The sequence below is a fragment of the Podarcis gaigeae genome (assembly GCF_964106915.1).
Source record: "Podarcis gaigeae genome assembly, chromosome: 13".
Taxonomy (NCBI): Eukaryota; Metazoa; Chordata; class Lepidosauria; order Squamata; family Lacertidae; genus Podarcis; species Podarcis gaigeae.
Genome location: NC_139689.1, coordinates 1332657 through 1353084, shown reverse-complemented (window position 1 = coordinate 1353084; position 20428 = coordinate 1332657). Strand labels below are relative to the sequence as shown.

At 49.9% G+C, this 20428-nt stretch overlaps 3 protein-coding genes across 6 annotated transcripts in view; 1 reads left to right on the top strand and 2 right to left on the bottom strand.

Moving 5' to 3' along the window:
* Positions 1 to 1107, bottom strand: part of PLD2 (phospholipase D2) — a 45843-nt gene extending 44736 nt beyond the window's left edge. Inside the window, exon 1 of the mRNA XM_083706589.1 lies at positions 763 to 1107. Coding sequence (XP_083562715.1) covers positions 763 to 1022 — 260 coding nt within the window. The 5' untranslated portion in view covers positions 1023 to 1107. The remainder of the gene's footprint in view (positions 1 to 762) is intronic.
* Positions 1108 to 1210: 103 nt separating this feature from the next.
* Positions 1211 to 2938, top strand: LOC310829073 (uncharacterized protein). Of its 4 annotated transcripts, none has more exons than XM_083707250.1 (3): positions 1211 to 1434; positions 1983 to 2078; positions 2356 to 2938. In XM_083707250.1, exons 1-3 carry the CDS (start codon positions 1302 to 1304, stop codon positions 2529 to 2531), a joined length of 405 nt encoding a protein of 134 aa, XP_083563376.1. In that variant the 5' UTR covers positions 1211 to 1301; the 3' UTR covers positions 2532 to 2938. The 4 variants fall into 4 exon arrangements, with proteins under 4 accessions (XP_083563376.1, XP_083563377.1, XP_083563379.1 ...); XM_083707251.1 differs by having other exon boundaries at positions 1216 to 1434; positions 2359 to 2938; XM_083707253.1 differs by having other exon boundaries at positions 1273 to 1406.
* A 1756-nt stretch (positions 2939 to 4694) lies between these two features.
* On the bottom strand, positions 4695 to 11763 carry PSMB6 (proteasome 20S subunit beta 6). Its single transcript, XM_083707162.1, has 6 exons — positions 11620 to 11763; positions 8594 to 8661; positions 7275 to 7406; positions 5899 to 6028; positions 5584 to 5728; positions 4695 to 4928 (listed from the first exon to the last, which is right to left on the bottom strand). The coding sequence occupies exons 1-6, from the start codon at positions 11701 to 11703 to the stop codon at positions 4801 to 4803; spliced, it is 687 nt and encodes a 228-aa protein (XP_083563288.1). The 5' UTR covers positions 11704 to 11763; the 3' UTR covers positions 4695 to 4800.
* Positions 11764 to 20428: the final 8665 nt, after the last annotated feature.

Here is a 20428-nt window from a genome sequence, read left to right as displayed (position 1 = left end):
TTTTAAATACAAAGCACACATTCTACTCATGTGAAAACACGCTGATTCCTGGACCGTCCGCGGGCCGGATTGAGAAGGCGATTGGGCCGCATCCGGCCCCCGGGGCCTTAGGTTGCCGACCCCCGCAATAGATCAATAAATGAATAACACTTTCCGGAGCTAACAGAGACTCCAGCCCAGGAGTCCAGGGATGGTTCAAAACACTCAGGACCCCCCCCCCCCGAAAAAAAACAGCCCCCAGTTAGACACGTGTCTCTGAGCGGCGTGGGGACGCCCCAAAGCCCTGCAAAGGGGGCGAAACCAGACCCGTCCCGTCCCTTCCTCCCCACCTGGCTGGAGCCCCGGCCCCTATCCGCTCGCCCACATTCTGGGGCGCAGAGAGAGAGAGAGGAGACGCCCCCACCTCGCTCCTCCCCAGAAAAAGAACCCAGGCGTCCGGGCCCCTGCCCCACCATGCACGGTGCTTCCCCCGCCCCAAACCCGGCCCCAGTTTCCGAGGAGGAGGAGGAGAAGGAAGTACCGCCCCCCCCCCCCCAGCTTGCCAAATTCCTCTCCGAGTAGCGGAGATTTTGAGTCATAAGGGGGGGGGGGGCGGCAAGAGAAAGGGGCGGGACCTCGGGATTTTCCTGGGTGGGGAAGGGGGGTCTTTCCGAAGCTGGAGCCCTTCTGATCTGCAAGGGGGGGGGGTGATCCTGGGATTTTCCGTGGGGAGGGAAGGGGGAGCGCAGGACCTGGTGGAAATTTACAGATGGGGAGGGAGGCCAGGTGGGGGGGGTCTCACCTGCAGGGTCCGGGGGGGCCGAGCAGGGCGCCGTCGCTGCTGCTGCAGCTGCTGGGGAACCGGCCGGCGCGGGGGGGGGGGAGGAAGGAGGGCCGTCCCAGCCCCGCCCGGAGGGCCCCGAGCCATGTGCAGAGCGCCGCCCCAGCCCTTCCGCCCAATCCCCGGGCCAGGCAGGATGAGCCCCCCCCCACTTCCCTCGCCCCAAAAAAGGGGTGCTGGTGCCGAGGCATCTCTCGAGCATGCACAGAGCGCCTTCGCTTCCCGGAACCCGAGGCGCGCTTTTCTGCTCTGGGGACCCCACAGGGTCATCTAGCGCAACCCCGGCCAGCGGGGGGTTCAAGGGGCCACTTTTGATTTTGGAATCCCACCCACCCCATCAAAAAAGGGGGGGCGATTTCTTTTAGGCGCTTACCAAGGTCCCCTCCTGCGCGCGCACCCCCACGCCTGTTTCCCCCGAGTTTGTGGCAGAACTGGAGAGTTGGAAGGGACCCCCCGAGGTCATCCAGCCCGACCCCGCGCAATGCAACGGGCGGCGTTCCACGTTTTGCCCAAATGCTGGATCGTCTGCCTTCCCCGAAAAGCACTGCTTAGAAGGGGGTGTCTCGCGTCTTTGGGGGGCTCCCAGGTGCGTGGGGGGTGCTGGAGACGAGCAGGTATATTTGGGGTGCCCCCCCGCAGGCTCCAGCTGGCCGGAGGGAGGGAGGGAGTTGGGGAGGCGGCGCCGGGCGCTGTTTGCCAGAGGAGGCGGGAGGGGGGCGTCTCCCCTGTCCTGGCCCACCCAGGGCGTGGGGGGGGCGGGGAACTCCCCGTCTTGACACTCCGGGAGCCCCGGGAGACGGAGAGAGGCGCGGGCAGGTGAGCAGCGACCTAGGGGAGACCCCACCCCGGGCCCAAAGGGAAGGAAAACGGGGGGGGGTCTCTACTTTGGGGTGGGGGAGTGGGGAGGAGGAGGCCAGCAAAGGGGGGGCAGAGCCCTGAAGGCAGAACCCCGCCCTTTGCAAATGTGAAAGGGGTTTTGTAATTTTTTTGGGGGGGGGGGAGACAGAGCAGGCATGCTTTGAGGCTTTCAGGTTTTCTCTGTGCCCCCTACCTGATTCTCCTCTGCAATACTCTGTGTTTGCAGGGGGGTGACAATGGGGGGCAGGGAGAGCACACCCCCTTCCACATGTTCCCCCCCCTCACATCTCTCTTTCTGCCTCAGGATCTGACAAGATGGGGTCAAAGTTTCCCAGCTGCTTCCCCCGGGGAAGGCGCTCCCGGCGCCACAGCAAGACGGAGCAGAAGGAGCCCCCCGCAGGTAAGGAGACCCCCAAGTCCCTTGCACTCCCCTTGGGCAACTTCTCCCTGCCCTAGATGCAGCCCACCCCCCAGGGCAGGGGCATGGGGATCCCTTGCCCTTTTGCCTGAGAGCTGACCCGGCCCCTCCATCCCAGGTTCCCTCCCTTGGGTGCCTTTTGGGAGAATCACCAAATTGTTGAGTTGGGACCCCAGGCGGTCATCCAGACCAACCCCCTGGAGAGCTGGGGTTGCAAACTCTTTTTGAGCCTCTCTTCCTCTTCCTCCTCCACCTGCAGCAGCCGCTTCTTCCTCCTCCTCCTCGGATGCCCCCCAAGCCGCAGCGCCGCGGACACGCTCCACGCCGTCCACCAGCAGCGAGACGGACTCCCAGAGTGGAAGGGCCTACTTCAGCGGAAAGGCCAGGGTCTCCTTCCGCCACCAGCTGGACTCCGAGAGGGAAGTGACTAGCTGAGCTCCCCAAGAGGAACACTCTGCCCCCCCCCAGCAGGTGCCCCTGGAGCAGGAAGACTGAGCTTGGGCCCCACAGGAGAATCCCGGCAATATAGGGTGGGGGGTCAGTGCAAGCCCCCCACTCCCCCCCCAGCAAACCCGTTGACAGCGAGCGCAGCCTGCGTGTTGGAAGCTACTGGGATGAGAAGAGGGGAGTGGCTGCTTCCCAGCCCCCCCCAAATGATCCGAGGTCAAATAAGCGAGGGGTCAGACCCAAGCAGAGCCGTGTGAAAAGCCAGGATTTGGGCAGCGACCCCAAACTGGAGCGGACTAGTTGTGGGGCTCAGACGGGCAGATAGATTTGCAGGCTTGGGTCCCGATCCCAGAGCCCCAGGAGTGGATATGGAGCAATAAAAGGTGTTATTCCCCTATCCTCGTTTCAGATGTGTGTCTTTTTGAGTCGGGGTTGGGCTGGATGATCTTTGGTGGACCCTTCCAAGACCCCAGCCGCTCCGGAAACCAGGCCCAGCTCACAAGGGGCAGGTGGGTCTCCAAAGAGAGGGGAGGGGGCCGGCCCCAATCCTTTTTGCCACGTTGAGCTGCTGGGCAGGGGGCCCAGCCAGTGTTGTGAGCTGTTTGCGTGTCAACGCCTCTCCGCTGGCGCTGGGCCCGGCCCGCCCGGTCCAAGCAGAAGGCAGGCTGGAGCAGGAAAGAGGGAAGGGCCGAATGCGAAACCAAACACCCCACCCACCAAAACAGGCAGGCGGAGGAGGAGAAAACACGTCGGGCCGTTAAAAGTGTAAATTAAAGGACGGCGGGCCCAGAAATTGTGGTTTGAGGGTCCTTGTTTTCTGCATGGCGCCTCCTCCGCCCCCCAAAAAGTGGGGTTTTGGGAGAGGGCGGCCAGGGCAGTCCTGCGGCGGCACCTTCTTCCTCCTCCTCCTCGGCTGGGCGTAACCCCTTATCTCACCAGGGTAATCACAGCCTGGGAACAATTGCGGCAGGATGGAGAAACCTCAGTCGGGATTAGAGGGAGGGAGGGAGGGAGGGAGGCAGAAATGCGGAGTCAGCCCCCCTCGCAGGGGACAGGAGGCACCAGCGCCCCCTGCTGGCACCTGGGGGGCACAGGGAGAAGAGCAAGGCGCTGGGCTCTTAAGCGGTTCCTGGGAGCAGGAGCCTCAAAGGGACAGAGAAGGGTCACAGCCCTCCCTTTCCAGGAAGCCGTGAGATGGATCAGGCCCATCTAGTCCAACACCCTGTTCTCACAAAGCTGTCCTGTGGGAGGGAGTTCCGCAGTATCACAAAGCTACAAGTCCCGGGGCAGATCAAACCTGAGAGTCAGTGTGGTGCGGAAGGGAGGGCTGGACGAGGTCCAGGGTTCATATCTGGCACCCCACCCGGATGGACGGGGCATAAATAATAAAATTATTACGGGACCCTGAAGTGCCTGGGTCACATGGCCTCTCAGCCCTACCTACCTCGCAGGCTCGTCGTGGGGGTGGTTATATATTCCTTGCTACCCTGCCTTTCCCCCTGACAAGACTCGAGGCGGCTTGCAGAGGAAAACGCTGAAAATACAGAAGACGTGTGAGTTATTGAAGGAGCAGAGAGGGAACAGCGTACGGTACCTTGAAATGAAATACCGTGAAAATCCCTGAAGAGAGAAGGAATCGACTAGAAATATTACCTTGTGGAAATAAACTAAATAATAAAAATCAAAAAGCTTAAGGAAAATAATTAGAAAAACCTAAAATAGAACAAGGCCTTAATGGGATGCTGGCTACAAAGCTCCTATCACTGAACTATTCAGTTTCCTCGGAAGGAAATAAAAGCATAAACCTTAAATGACCAAAATTCAAAAAAGGGGGGTAAAACTCCCAAAAATTATGAAGTATTGTAATCCTTCACCTGGGTCGAGCTATAAAACTTTTTGATTTTTATTCTTTAGTTTATTTCTATAAGATAATATTTCTAGTCGATTACTTCTCGTTTCAGGGATTTTCACGGCATTTCATTTTGTTTTGTGCGATTTCTCGGTTCCGTGACTGTCTTTTTTCTACTGTGTTCGCTACCTTGAGCTCCTTGCATGGAAAAGGGGGGATATAAATGCAACGGTAATTCTGACCCCCCCATTCCGTCCCAACAAAACCTGGGCGTTTGAGAGGAACCGTCAAAGGCGCTTTGCTTCCGACTCCCACATTTTAATGCAGCATCAAACCAATCTGACAGCAGAACAAAAATATGGACTCCCCGAACTTCCTGCCCAAGGCCCCCCCCCAACCCGCCGCTTTTCAGAGGGTGGAGAAGCGGGGCAGGTCGTTTCCCAGGATGACCTTGCGCTCCACGCCGTCCTTGGTGATGGCCGCCAGGCGGATGACCCCCCCGCTGGAGCCGTCACGGTCCATGGCCAGGGCGAGGGCTGGAAGAGAGGAGAGTGAATGAGATGAAAAAAATGTTGAAATATACATTTATAAAGAAACCAGAAGCATTTTTACTGGGCATTGTTGGGAGTGATATAAACAGAAAGGAATGTAAGCTCTTTTTATACGCAATAACAGCAGCAAGAATATTACTGGCCCAAAAATGGAAGCAAGAATTACCGACGATCGAAGAATGGAGGATGAAGTTAATGGACTATGCAGAACTAGATAAACTAACAGGAAGGATTCGAAACCGGCGGGACCGGAAATTCACAGAAGACGAGTAAATTTACAGACTATTTGAAAAGTATTTGTGAAGATCAGACGACGTTTGTAGTTTTGCAAGAAGTTTTGTGAGGAGTATTATTGGAAGTATTGCAAAAATGGAGAAGGGGGAGGGTGATTTGTTAAGAGATGTAAAGGCAATATAAAGTTAAGAAATGAGTAAGAAGTGGTTAAAACGGTGCTGATGGAAGTCTAAAAAGATTGTATAAGTGATAAGTTTTGAGGTACATTTTATAATTTATATGTTAAAATCAATAAAAATTATTTTTTAAAAAAACAGGAAGAGAGGAGAGTGAGGCAGGACACCCCCAGGAGGACTGGGAGACACCCCCCACCCCAATTTGAGGGGGCCCCATTCTGCATCCTTACCGTTGGCCGCGAAGCTGAGACACTCCTCCTTGCTCATCCCTGGCTTGTAAGTGGCGTCGACGAAGCCATAGATGTAGGAGCTGCCGGAGCCCCCGATGGAGAAAGGCTGGCGGACCATCATGCCCCCCATGGGGACAGAGTACACCTGGGAAGGGGGGGGGGGACACAGTTATGAGCCAGTCCAGAGAATACAGCCCCTGCCCTGCATCAGCGCTCAGAGAGTCAAGCATAGGCTGCCGGATCCAGGTCTGGCCCTGTGGGTGGGTAGGTGCCCGGCCAGCCTGCTTTGTTTTGGGAGCAGCCCCCCCATCTCACCTGTCCCCCTTTGCGCTTGTCCCAGCCGGCCACGAGGATCCCAGCTGTGAGGTCCTCTCGGTAGCGGTAGCACATCTCCTTGAACAGGCTGGCGGCTGTGTGCACCAATGGGCGCTCGTCCAGTTCAATGCTGCACAGATTTTTTTGGGTGGAGAGGGGGAAGAAGAGAAACGGGTCACACACAGAGCAAGCAGAGCAGAGACTGGCACCCGCAGGGGGCCGTGAACATCCACGCAGGACCCACACCACCAACTCTAGGGTGTAGAAAAGGCTTCTTCTGAGTTCTCCAGAAATCTTCCTCGTACTTACAGGACTGCCTCTCCTGGTCTGCCCCGCAGAGGACCTTAAGGTCCATGGATAATCATAGTTTAGAGGACCCGGGCCCTAAGGAAGTCAGATTACCCTCCACCAGGGCCAGGGCCTTCTCAGTGGTGGCTCCGACCTGGTGGAATGCTCTGTCCCAGGAGACCAGGGGCCTGCAGGATTTAACTTCCTTCCGCAGGGCCTGTAAGACAGAGCTATTCTGCCTGATCTTTTATTCCCCTTCCTCCCCTTTTTATGAAGATTCCCCGCTCTGGGATCCCACAGCTAATTCTCCCCTGGTCTCCTCACTGGCCCAAATAGGACTCATTTAGCCAGCTAGCCCTGGCGATCATCTAACGTTTATTGGATGGATTTCCCCCCTAAATTGATTTTTGAATTCTGATAGGTATCTGAAGAAGTGTGCATGCACACGAAAGCTCATACCAAGAACTGACTTAGTTGGTCTTTAAGGTGCTACTGGAAGGAATTTTTTTTGTTTTGACTATGGCAGACCAACATGGCTACCTATCTGTATCTGAATTTATTGTTATTCACGTTTTATACTGTATTTTATGCTGTTTTTTTGTTGCATCCATTAAGTGTTTTAAATTTGTTGTTAGCCGCCCTTAGCCTGGTTTTTGAACCGGGAAGGGCAGGGTATAAATAAAAATTTATTATTATTCTCCTGCAGCCTTCGTGTGTAAGCACAGCCCTCCTGGCAATACCTGCGTTGCCAGGGGCTGGACTAGAGGGCCCTTGGGGGTCCCTTCCCGCTCTACGGTTCTATGATTCCCCAAAGTTAAATCGTTAGATCCATGTCTCTGGATTAGTCAAGCCCTGCCCCATGTGAACTCCTGGCCTGGCAGAATCTCCAGCTAGGAAGAACATTCCCCAAGAACAGCAAGAGAATATGTTAACAGGCCTCTCCTTTTTCTGGAGCTGAGTTCTGTCACCAGGTGGAAAAGAGTGTGCTTCTGTGGAGCCCCAGCAGGTCCGCAGGCTCGGGGGGGGGGGGGGGCAGAAATGCACCCCCCACCTACCTCCCCTGCCCCCAGCGCCCCCAGCCTCCATACCTGTGGAAGCCCAGCTGGTACGTAACTGCGTCCGCGATGGCCTGAGTGTCGGCAGCGGAGCCCGAACGGCAGCAGAAAATGTGGTCGTGGATCTGCGTCAGCTTGTCTGTGACGCGGTTGGCGATGTACGAACTGCAAGAGGGAGGCGGGGGGGGGGGGCATCAGCATTGGGAGTTCACGGCCCACAAAGGATTTCAGGGCGGCTGTGTCCGAGGGGCCCAGAAGCCGCCCATAACCTCCCAAACCGGAAGGGAAAGTCACACATTTTTACGAAGTTGGAATCTGCCTTATTACAGTGTCTCGCGCCCCTCCTCATGACACCCCTCACTCAGCCAGCGTCCCCCCTGACCTGGCTTTGAAGGGTCTCAAGCAAGGAGTCTCCCTCCCAGCCCTACCCGGGGAAGCTGGAGAGAACTCTGGGGCCTCCTGCATGCAATGAAGGGGCTCTGATGCCCCCTCCTCCAATTCAGAGCAAGATTCTGGTCCTCATTGCTCTGGAGAAAGGGCAGAAGTGAAAAGGGCTCAAGGAAGCAGCTTCACGTTAACTCAGACCGCACTGCCCAGCAGAAATGGCTCACCACATTGCTGATTTGTTTAAGAGCAATGAGTTGCTTTGCATTTTGCAGTGCTTATTATGTAACTAGGCTAAGGCTAAAAGGGACGCGGGTGGCGCTGTGGGTTAAACCACAGAGCCTAGGACTTGCTGATCAGAAGGTCGACGGTTCGAATCCCCGCGACGGGGTGAGCTCCCATTGCTCAGTCCCTGCTCCTGCCCACCTAGCAGTTTGAAAGCATGTCAAAGTGCAAGTAGATAAATAGGTACCGCTCTGGTGGGAAGGTAAACGGTGTTTCTGTATGCTGCTCTGGTTCGCCAGACCCGGAAGCTGTTCGCCGGCTCCCTCGGCCAATAAAGCGAGATGAGCGCTGCAACTCCAGAGTCGGCCACGACTGGACCTAATGGTCAGGGGTCCCTTTACCTTTAGGCTACAGATGCTTGCAGTAATGCTTTGAAACTCTCTTTTTTTTATTTAAGCAATGGCTTTCCAGGGTTTCAGGCAAGGTGACATTCCCAGCCCTACCCATGAAGCTAAGGCCTTCTACATGCAGGACAGGTGCTCGACTGCTGAGCTACGGCCCTTCACAAAATAGCGCCAGCTTCCTGCTCTTGCAATTCCTCTTATTATTCTTCCCGGGATGACATTCTGCTCCAAGCCACCTGAGAATAGAGGGGAATGCCTCCCAGGAAAAGCAATGTGGAGTTGGGTCTCTGAGAGGGAGCTGGGAGGCCCTTCACACAGACACCCCCCTTCCCCACTCACCCCGTGGTGGTCCTGGAGTCAGCACCGATGACGACCCCACCGTCAAACTCCACAGCCATGATGGTTGTCTGAGGAAGGGGAGGAAGAGGGTGAGGAACAAGCAAGGATCGTTGGGCCAAGCCCAGATCTCAAGGGCTTTCTGGAATCATAGATTTGCTGAGCTGCAAGGGCTCCAGAAGGTCATCCAGCCCAACCCCCCGCAATGCAGGAAGGGAGGAGGAAATCCCACCAGCTGCAGCTTCTTCCATTGCTGCCGTCTGCGTTGGGAAAAGGAAGGGTGACGTCACGCATAGCTTTAAAAAAGGATTGGGTGAATGAATGGTGGAAAAGAGGGCTCTTGAGGTTGGAGGCATCAATATTGTGAATAACACAGTTATTGTGCTCAGATTCTGCCTGCTGGTTTCTAAGAGGCTGGGTTTTTTTTATGTGGCAGAGTGCAAAGCTCTGATTATTTTCACAGTGTGAATTATTTTATTTTGCTTTATGCATCTGGCTTTGTGATGGCTTCTGGCATACACAAACCAACCAACACTATTCTCACCCTCCGCTTTTAATTGTGACAGTATATTTAGTTGCAAATAGGTTTGGCTGTTAAGCTGCTTTGGGCTGCTCTGGGCAAGGAAAAGGGGCTAACAAATTCAACAGGTAAACAATGACAGCCACGGGGCAGTGATGGAGCAGGGCCTCTGGGAGAGACCAGGGTTCGACTCCTGCACCCTGTCATGAATCTCACTTGTGGGTCTCTCTCTCTCTCAGCCCAACCTACACAGCAAAACTGTTGTGATGATAAACTAGAAAACGGCAGCAGTGAGAACCATGTGCATGTGCTGCTTTGAGGTCTTTGGAGAAAAAAAGGGCAGGATATAAAACGCAGCAAAGGGGCCTTCCTTACATAGGTAAAGGTAAAGGCACCCCTGCCCGTATGGGCCAGTCTTGACAGACTCTGGGGTTGTGCGCCCATCTCACTTAAGAGGCCAGCGCTGTCCGGAGACACTTCCGGGTCACGTGGCCAGCGTGACATCGCTGCTCTGGTGAGCCAGAGCTGCACACGGAAACGCCGTTTACCTTCCCGCTGGTAAGCGGTCCCTATTTATCTACTTGCACCCGGAGGTGCTTTCGAACTGCTAGGTTGGAAGGCGCTGGGACCGAGCAGCGGGAGCGCACCCCGCCGCAGGGATTCGAACCGCCGACCTTTCGATCGGCAAGCCCTAGGTGCTGAGGCTTTTACCCACAGCACCACCCACGTCCTTACATACCCACCCCCAAACTCGGCCCCCCAGATGTTTTGAGACTACAACTCCCATCATCCCTAGCTAACAGGACCAGCGGTCAGGGATGATGGGAACTGTAGTCCCAAAACATCTGGAGGGCCGAGTTTGGGGGTGCCTGCTTTAGGGGGTGAAAACATTCCTCTTCAACCAGGCCTTGGGCTGACTACCATCCTATGTACTTTTAAATGTTTTTTTTGGAGGGGGAGCATTGTTTTGTTTCGTTCTTATTTTTATTACTGGTATGTATTTTACATTTTCATCTTGTACACTCATGCAGCATACAAATTTAATAAATAACAATAGGACAGTAATAATAAATAACCGATAAGTTGCCCTCTGTGTGTGCCTACCAGGGAGCAAGCCTGCCTGTGTGGGGTGGAGAGAGAGGGCAGCCACCTTTGTTCTGGCAAAATACAGTGTGTGTGTGGGTGTGCTTTTTATTCTGAATCTAGTTCTGAAGGGACTTCAAAGCAATCCATTACAACCTACTGCAGCCTCTGGGATCTGTCTCCCTCTATCACACACGCAGGCACAATAATTTGTGAATCTGCCTGTGCTTGGCTACACAGAGCTCAGACACGGGCATTGGGTGTGTGTCCCTAAATGGCCATCGTGAGGGAGATTAGAGACCGGGAAATGCGGGACGAAGCTGCTCCAAGGCAGCATGACGAAGCCTTTTAATAATAATAATAATACAGTGGTATCTCCAAGGTCTTTGTTCAGACCAGGTTTCTTGACCTTACGCCAAAGAATAAACGGACATAAATCGGACATCAGGTATCACAAGACAGAGAAACCAGTAGGAGAACACTTCAATCTCCCAGGACATTCTATACAAGATCTCAAAGTAGCTGTTTTACTACAAAGGAATTTCAGAAATAGACTGGAAAGAGAAGCTGCTGAATTGCAACTTATCACCAAACTTAAAACCATGGAGAGACCTGGTCTGAACAAAGACACTGGATTCTTATCTCATTATACATGACAAAGCCATTTTTCACCTTCTCACCCCTTGCTTTTTCCTGTAAGACCTATTGCAGTCGTTAAGAGTCCTCAACAGGCTCATCACAGCTATCTGCCAATCACCCATTCCCACCACCCTTCTGAGTAATACCCCTCCCCACCTTCTCACTATATAGAAGGGTCTGGTGACTTCTGTTTCAGTGTATCTGAAGAAGTGTGCATGCACACGAAAGCTCATACCAAGAACTGACTTAGTTGGTCTTTAAGGTGCTACTGGAAGGAATTTTTTTGGTTTTGACTATGGCAGACCAACACGGCTACCTATCTGTAACTAGTAAAAACATGATGTGTGTGTGTGTGGGGGGGGAATAATTTAAAATACAGGTTAAAATGCAATTTATTTTAGCCTCGTTTTAAAAGTAGCCCACAGATCAAAACCATAAGGGGAGGGAAACATGAGGGTCAGAGTGAGTCCAAACCAAAGGCCTCTTTTGCATCGAAAGGGGGGGGGGCTATCCTGCATTACACAGGGCAGGGGGCCACCCTGGTGGGGGGGCACACGAGGATCTGACTCCCAGGCCAGCACAGAGGGGGGGGCAGCCTCTTCGGGGCAGGGACCTGAGCCCCCTGACCCCCTCCTTCTGCCCCCCCCCACGAGAAAGGGAGGTAGGACCTCCTTCCCCCCCCCCCCCCGCTCCAGGCCAGGGCCTCCCTGGCGGGGTTGTTGTGGGGCGGGGGGGCGAGGGGAGCCCCCCTGTCTCCCCCCCAGCTCCCCCTCCCTCCCTGACTCACCCCGGTGGTGACGGCCTGCTGGGTCCAGTCCGGACACCGCGCCTCCATCCCGACGCTCGGCCTCAGCATCGCCGGCGCCGCCATCTTGGATCTGAGCGACGACACTGTCGCGAAACTGCCTCGCCACGGCGCGCGGCGCGCTTTGCGGCGCAGGAGGGAGAGCCAAGCACGTAGAGCTGCGAGCGCCAGAAGAGGGGCGGCATCTGCGGCCAGTTTCCGGGTCCCGGAGGATGGGGAGTTGTCGCGCTGCAGAGCTACAAATAGTAGAAGGGAGGCCTGCGCCGGTTTTCCGGGTTTCGTTTCTTCTCTCGCTTTATTTTAATTTTTACAAAAAGTTTCCAAAGAACATCACATTTTCTGATCTTATACAATATTTTGGGCTTCCATCAACCACACCTGAAGACCACATAACACCGGTCTTGAAAGACCTACATTGGCAGGTGGAAGAGGACTGGAAGAAGTTTAAAGTCTACCTACAAAAACACTGTAAAATTTTTGAATGTTGAGGACATTGAAAAGGAAAAGAAGGGGTTCTAGTGACTAAGTTAAATAAGAGTATAAAGGGAGGGATTAAGAATGAAAATGAATAAAGAATGATCTTGCTGAATTAATTGCTACATAGAATACAAGATCGGGAGGCGGGTGGAAGTAAGGGAAATAAGGTTTTGAAGGTTATAATCGGAAAGTGAGTTTTTTTTATGCTAAAATTTTCTTTTTCTCTTCTTTTTTGTCTATGTTCTTTTTTTCTTTTGTAATATTTGTGGATTTTTATGTTGGAATGAAAATTTGCTTTTTGTTCTTTTTTTGTGTAAAACTCAATAAAATATTATATCTAAAAATAAATAAATGAAAGACCTACATTGGCTCCCAGTATGTTTCTGAGCACAATTCAAAGTGTTGGTGCTGACCTTTAAAGCCCTAAACGGCCTCGGTCCAGTATACCTGAAGGAGTGTCTCCACCCCCATCATTCTGCCCGGACGTTGAGGTCCAGCACCGAGGGCCTTCTGGCGGTTCCCTCATTGCGAGAAGCAAAGCTACAGGGATCCAGGCAGAGGGCCTTCTCGGTGGTGGCGCCTGCCCTGCAGAACGTCCTCCCATCAGATGTCAAAGAGAAGAACAACTACCTGACATTCAGAAGACATCTTAAGGCAGCCCTGTTCAGGGAAGTTTTTAATGTGTGACATTTTAGTGTGTTTTTGGTCTCTGTGGAAGCCACCCAGAGTGGCTGGGGAAACCCAGCCAGATGGGCAGGGTACAAATAAAAAATTATATTATTATTATTATTGTTGTTGTTGTTGTTATTAATTATTATTTAATCTTTAACACTTAATCTGCATTTCATTAATTTCACTATTGCTTTTAACAGTCCTTCACTAATAATTCCCTTTATTCTTTTCTCTGCCATATTTCACATAGTCCTCAGGAACTGAGTATTTGTCATTACAAAAGACTGGCCAGGCTCCCCAGGGTATCCAATCAAGTGACCATTAACAGGTAACCTGCCAGACAGGAGGTAAACAAGTGTTACGGCAAAAATCTGGGTGCGAGGCTGCTCTGCCACCCAGCTCATCGGACTAAGTCCGTGGGTCCCTGCGGAGGAAAATGAGCTCAGCCGGAGACAGGAGCAAACTGCAGAAGATCCAAGTTTATTGCGCAACAGGTTCAAGGCGAGATTGAACCCTGAGAAAGGGGTGACATGAGTTTTTGAAACTCCCTCCATGTCCCAGAATACAGTGCAAAACACGTCATGAATACATTAAAGAGAGGTTTGGTTACACAGATTACATCATGAATATATTAAAGGGAGGTTGGGTTACACAGATTAACATATGGAGGAGGGAGGGGGGAATATGCAGAGCTACACCGGATTAACATAAGGAGGAGGGAGGGGGGAATATGCAGAGCTGGAGATATGCACAGATAAACACTTCCTGGGGATGAGAAAACAATAGTCCCAAATATGCATAGTCTGCCACCTGACATTGTCTGGAGGAAAGGCTGATCAGAGCAATTTGAAAGGATTAGGGTCTTGACACCTTGCTTGAGGGATTATGCTGGACAGGGGAGGTGTGATGGAGTCCTAGAGTAATTGAGCAAACTGGCACGCTGATTTTCTATGAATTTTATAGATTTTAGTCCCTTTTGACATTGACAATTGGAATAAATGGATATATTGTAGCGAAGAAGAAGGTAAAGAAGACATGCCCCCCCCCCTTTCCGTATCAGTCCCCCATTCGGAGATAGATTTGCATTAAAGTTCTGTAAGAACTTGCAAATCTTTTCTCCGCACCCTAAATCTCGGTGAAGGTAGGGGTGCCGTGTGAGTGGGAATAGGCCCTAATGGAAAAGGAGGTGGGTTGAGCAGGGCAACAAAGGAGGGAGCAACACGGACCAATACAATGTATGTTTATGTTATAGATAGGCACTAAATAATATACCGTACTAGGTGTGTGGGTTTGTGCAAACCTGAAGGGGACTTGCAAGCCATGCCTCTTAAGGTCATTTGCAAGTATAGTAGTGCAGATAGCTGGATATAGGATATCGCATAAAGGAACACCTGTTGTATTTTGTTCAGTAGTGGTCTATGCTTTACGTTTAGCAGGAAGGTCCACTATTGACTGGAAAAAAATGCAGTTTGCTTTGCCCCCCGCCATTTTGTGTTCTCAGGTGTCAAGGTAGCTCTTCTGTGGTCTCACGTGTCACAGTAGTGGCAATCCCTGGTGAATCCACTTAGGGCTTTCATATTAGCCATGTTGCCTGGCACCCATCACAGCTGGCAGGTTTGGACACGTCCTGAGGGAAATGTCTTTACCTTGGCCTTTCTATGGGGTTTTATTTTAGAGGCTCTGGTCTTGCAGTCATGGGAAGTTGCTCACTTGCACTTAAAGGACCAAAAGCTAATTGCAGCCTGGATACACTTGCCCAATTCAAACTGAGTCCAATTTGAATTTATCTTGCCCCATGGTTCTTAACTCTTCAAACCAATCTGTTAAAAGAAAACCATTCTTAAAAGGGGCACTTGTCCAAATAAGTCAATTTAACTCTATAAGGGATCATTCCTGCTAAATCAAGGCATATACACCTTCCTGAAGCTTCTCCTTGGTAAAGCGAGTTTTAACACCTTTTAAAATGGGTAGGGAAGGTTGGCAGTGTGCCAGGTGGGACAGCGAAATGTGGTTATCTAAACATTGAACTACACAATAGCCTGATCCATTAGAAAGCATAAAATGTATGAAAATCCTCCATTGGGGTATAAGGAATAAGGCAGTATACATTAAACATAAGACAATTACACACACACACACAAAAATTCCTCCCTTTGTGGAAATAACACTGTCAAACACATTTCAACATTCCTACATAATAACACATAATACACAACAAACTAATTAAATATCAGTTGAATATAAAGTCAAAATTGTCCTTGCAATTCAACTCCTCCCCTCTTTGTCAGCCCCACTTCCCCTTTGAAAGAAATTGCTGTGGCCACTTTGAAAACTTTGGTATCTGTTGTTGTTGCAGGTAATAAGTCTCGTGGTAGCGAAGCTTTTCATTGGATCTGTAGTAACACACTTGTAGAAGTGATATCCTGTAAGGACAGGGTGGACTTAAAAGACACAGTTAAAATAATAATAAAACACACACACAAACACACACACACACAATGACCTATGAGGAACCAAAATAAATAAATGCTAAGACACAGAATTTTAAGAAATCTGAAGTAACAATGAAAATAAAAGAGTGTTTCTTGATGTGACAACATCGGCTAGAGTGTTAATAGCAAAATACTGGAAAATGACTTAATGGCAATGTAACTTTGTGCAAGTACCTTGAACAGCCAAATGACAGAATTAATAAGAAATGCTCAGGCAAAAGGTAAACAAATACCATTCCACAAACAATGTTTGGTTATGCTTCGATTAATTTCATAGACATCATGGAAAAATGGATTAAATAAATGGAAACAGATTATTTATAACTTTAAAAGTGTCAAAGACACAAAGGGATGGAAGTCACTAATACAGCAGGGATTTCACAGAACAGAAAGAAAGTTGTTGTGGGAGGAAAAAGGGACAAACACTTTGTTATCGGGGTTCACATATCCTGTTAAAAGGGAAAATTATTTCATGTGAGAAGCCTGTCAGGAAATGCTGTTCCTAAAATGCACACAAACAAAGTCTGTGACTTAAATCCCATTGAGGGGTGGAATGCTTTGATATTTACCTGTGAAAAGAATTTGACATGTTAAGATTTCAAACTTGAGACACATTAAGGGTGATTTCTCTCAATGGTTCCAAGTTTTACATAAACCTCCTCTCCCCCCCCCCTACAGTTCCCCCTCCTTCCTCTCTCTTCTTTTCCTATCTTTTTTTTTTTTTTTTTAGCTGATCTAGTCTCTGTGCATGTGTGGAGTTCATGTCTCAGCAAATCTTTTATACTATTGAAATGTTGCATCTTTCGGCAAAATTAGAATTTGAATAAGGGAAGGGTAAGGAGTAGATTTTAAAAGAGGGTTAGATTTAAAACAAAAAAGGGAAACTCAGCAATTGAAGTATTCACCAACAAAAGCTAGCAATTTCAGCCCAAGCAAAGCGACTGCTTCCTTTATGTACAGGAAAGGGCTAATATCCCTCTGGCCATTCGTGGAACAATGCCGCGCCCTTATATATGGGAAAAAATGGCCAGAGTCAATTCATAGGATTTTTTTTTTTTTTTAACATTCTAAGTTATTTCGGCCTTACCATTTGCAGACAAAATTTTCCTGCCCCTTTATTTACAGGATTGGTCAAGGCCCATATGTGTTTGTATGTGTTGAAACTTTGAATTGACTTTGAAGTCTGATTTTAAATAGTAGACAAAATGATAAACACTGTAATCACTGAAATGCTTGATATTACCAGTTGTGCTTCAAAACATCACAGCTTCACCTCTCACCTTTTAAAACTAAAGAGCAAAGCTAGGCTGAATTTCAACTCCATCACCACACCAGAATTTAAGAATTACCCTGCAATGCTTGCGGACACATGTCCTTCCACACAGCCACAAATTGGGAGAGTCGAAAGGGACCCTGGGGTCATCTAGTCCAACCCTCCAAAATAAAGGGTTCACAGCAAGATTTGTACTACACACACATACTTATGTACACAGGCACTACTGGGGAAGAGAGCACAATCAATGCTCCTATCATGTACTAGGGAAGAGGAAAATAAAAATTCCCAACTTTATACAGAACCCTTTAGCAGATCTTGAGATTAGTTTGAGTTTACTTCCTTAGACGTGCAAGTTCCTTAGAGTGCAAGTTCCTAGACAAATGATCTTTAAAGAAAGATTGAAGTGAACATTTTCTTAAGATAGGGAGAGGATCTCTTATAAAGCATAGTTAAAACAGCCATAGATTTGATTTAAAGGGAATACAAAAGTGACAATTTTTCCTGAATTTGCAGAGGAATAGTAAGCCTAATCTGAATTTGCAGAGGAATAGTAAACCTAATCTATGCCCCCCCCCTTTTGCAGTTTCCTTTAAAGGAAGCTTACTCGGAAGTAAATTTACCTGGCACAGAAGAAGAGGAAAGAAAAAAAACCCTGAAAGAGACAGAATGAAACAAGGGGGGGGGGGCATTTTCTAAGAAAAGAGGCCTGATATCAGGAGCCTTACAATAACTCTTCTGTCCAACCAAATCAAAGTTAAAACTGGACTCAGATATTTTCTTAGAAGGAAGACCATACTTTCATAGGCATGTGCTTCATGAAATAAATACACTGCATTTTAGCTTGAGAGAGCAGTTGTGCTCACCTACGCTTTTGCAGCAGAAACATCTAATTCACATTAGAAACATTCACATTCCAAAATAGACTGTAGACTCACGATCTGAAAAGTTGCGGCAAAGCAAGAGGTGGGGTAAACATTTGCACCATTCATTCTCATTTTGTCTTATTTAGGACTGATAAGGTCCAGCATAGCTTCCTTAAATTTAAAATTTTGAAGCAAGCTTGCAGTTTAAACTATGCGCGCTTAAGAAAGGCAGTCTGTCAGAGACAGAAGGAACAGACAACACACATAACAGACAACATGTAAACACACATATTCTCATATATGTATTAACACACAACACACATAACAGACAACATGTAAACATATATACTCTCATCCTTTAGTTGGTTATTGCAAGGAGTTGGGCTGCTTCCTTTAGCTTCTTTAGCTTCATTAAGTGAAATTAGTAGGAAGGTCCCACATGGTTTTAAGAGCCTCCTTGCCTCTTCAAACACCACCAGTTAACCAGCCGGCCAACGCAATTCGGGCTTGGCGGAGGCGGTGCTGGTGGGCCAGATTTCAGAACAGAGGTTCTCTAATTTTGCTTCAATAATAATTTGTGGCCAGGAATCGTCTTCCAATACGTGATGACAAATTGGAGAGGAGAGTCAGGGTCCTTCTGAGACTGAGATGGCTTTCTAGAAGCCTTCTTCCCAGAGTGAGCCCGCTCGCGTTTGGAAGCCTGGGTACCCATTTTATGTTTTACGCGTGTCTAGACAGAAAGAGGGAAGAGAAAGGGCGATAAGGATTGGTATATCTAGGAGATTGATATACTTAATACGGGATTTATAGTAAAGAGGGGTCTTTAGTCGCTTGGCAACTTCCTTAGAGGGTTTTTAAAGAGCTCTAGCTATCCGGTATTCCTTCCTATTTCCTTAGTCAATAACCTGGGGTCCTTTTCCACTCTGCCGATCCCGCCCAATTCCTCATGGGCTATCCCTCCTGGCAACCTCCTACCTATCGTCAATCTCAGGAAAAGGGGCCCTACTGAACGCCCGCGCCGTGCGGTGCCAGATCGGGTGATCCCTGGATAGAGTTTCGAACCGAAAATCCCCCTTGCTTTTGGAAGCGGGCTCACGCACGATACACGTGTTACGTGGCACCGACCAGTGCGGCTGGGATTGGATAGAAAGCAAGACCACTTCCTGCCCCCTAGCAAGGACGCTCGGGAAGTTCGGAAAAAGAACTCCAACCCCTTGCTTTCAACTGGGATACCCGTTGCGGAGAGTCGGCTATCTTTCAAGTCGGGTCTCTCCGTCTTACTTTCGGGCTCCCAATTGGTGCGGCTGGCTGGAGAAATATAGAGAAAGAGATAGAGCTCAGAACCCCCCTTTTGGGTCGAGCAGCAGTCCACGGTCTCTCTCACCAATTGGACCAAGAGACAGGCGAGAAGGAGCGATAGAGAGGAGGGCAGAGAATTCAGTTGCCAGGAGATTTCCACCCCTTTCCCACCAGTGCACTGGGTTTTTCCTTTCTCTTATACTCACGTGTCTTCTATGATGATCCCAGGATGAATAAGCCGGCTGGATCCCTCTTTGCTCCCCGGCTGAACTCCTGGGGCTTTTGATTACCGCCCGGAAGATGGCCGGGGGTCCAAAGGATCTTCCCAGGCAAAATGGCCTGGTGCCGGCTGAAGATTTCGGGGCCCCCGGTCAGCAACGCGGGAGAACCGCATGCCCCACGTTGGGCAGCCAACTGTTACGGCAAAAATCTGGGTGCGAGGCTGCTCTGCCACCCAGCTCATCGGACTAAGTCCGTGGGTCCCTGCGGAGGAAAATGAGCTCAGCCGGAGACAGGAGCAAACTGCAGAAGATCCAAGTTTATTGCGCAACAGGTTCAAGGCGAGATTGAACCCTGAGAAAGGGGTGACATGAGTTTTTGAAACTCCCTCCATGTCCCAGAATACAGTGCAAAACACGTCATGAATACATTAAAGAGAGGTTTGGTTACACAGATTACATCATGAATATATTAAAGGGAGGTTGGGTTACACAGATTAACATATGGAGGAGGGAGGGGGGAATATGCAGAGCTACACCGGATTAACATAAGGAGGAGGGAGGGGGGAATATGCAGAGCTGGAGATATGCACAGATAAACACTTCCTGGGGATGAGAAAACAATAGTCCCAAATATGCATAGTCTGCCACCTGACATTGTCTGGAGGAAAGGCTGATCAGAGCAATTTGAAAGGATTAGGGTCTTGACACCTTGCTTGAGGGATTATGCTGGACAGGGGAGGTGTGATGGAGTCCTAGAGTAATTGAGCAAACTGGCACGCTGATTTTCTATGAATTTTATAGATTTTAGTCCCTTTTGACATTGACAATTGGAATAAATGGATATATTGTAGCGAAGAAGAAGGTAAAGAAGACATGCCCCCCCCCCTTTCCGTATCAACAAGGCACTCAGATTTCTGCTGTAGATCGCCCTTTCTGTGATGTAGGCATGATGTTTCTGGGGGTGGTCTTGGACTCCAGGGCAGGGAATTAAAAATGTTTGTATAAGGGTGGGCACACCTTGGTTCTGGGTCCTCCTCCTTTCCTGTGTGTGAGGGGAGCACCCTGTTGCAACAGTTCAATAAAGATCAGCCTTAGTAGCTGCTTTGCTTCTCAATATTCTCTGGTTGGCCTCTGTTCTTTTCTCCGACCGATGGAGAACCTGCAAAGGACTCTAGAAGAGCTCTTTTGTCCCCCATAAGGGCAGATTTTCGTTTATTACACTGCTTTGCTCTGCAAATGTGCCAGCAGTTTTCTTGCTCTATTGGGGGTGGAGGTGCAGGACCATTAAACCTTTGATTTAATGGAGGGGTGGGATTCATCCCTGCACCCCTGTCCCTTGCCCTTTTCGCCAGGGGCTGCAGACCCTCCAACATCCTGGGGACCAAAATCCCCTGAGTTTTTGTGTGAAGGGGGGGGGGGGGATGCTTGTTTTTCCGGCGCTCTGAAGCAACCCACCAAACTCCCGCCAGAGCACTAGACTGAAAAAGGAGC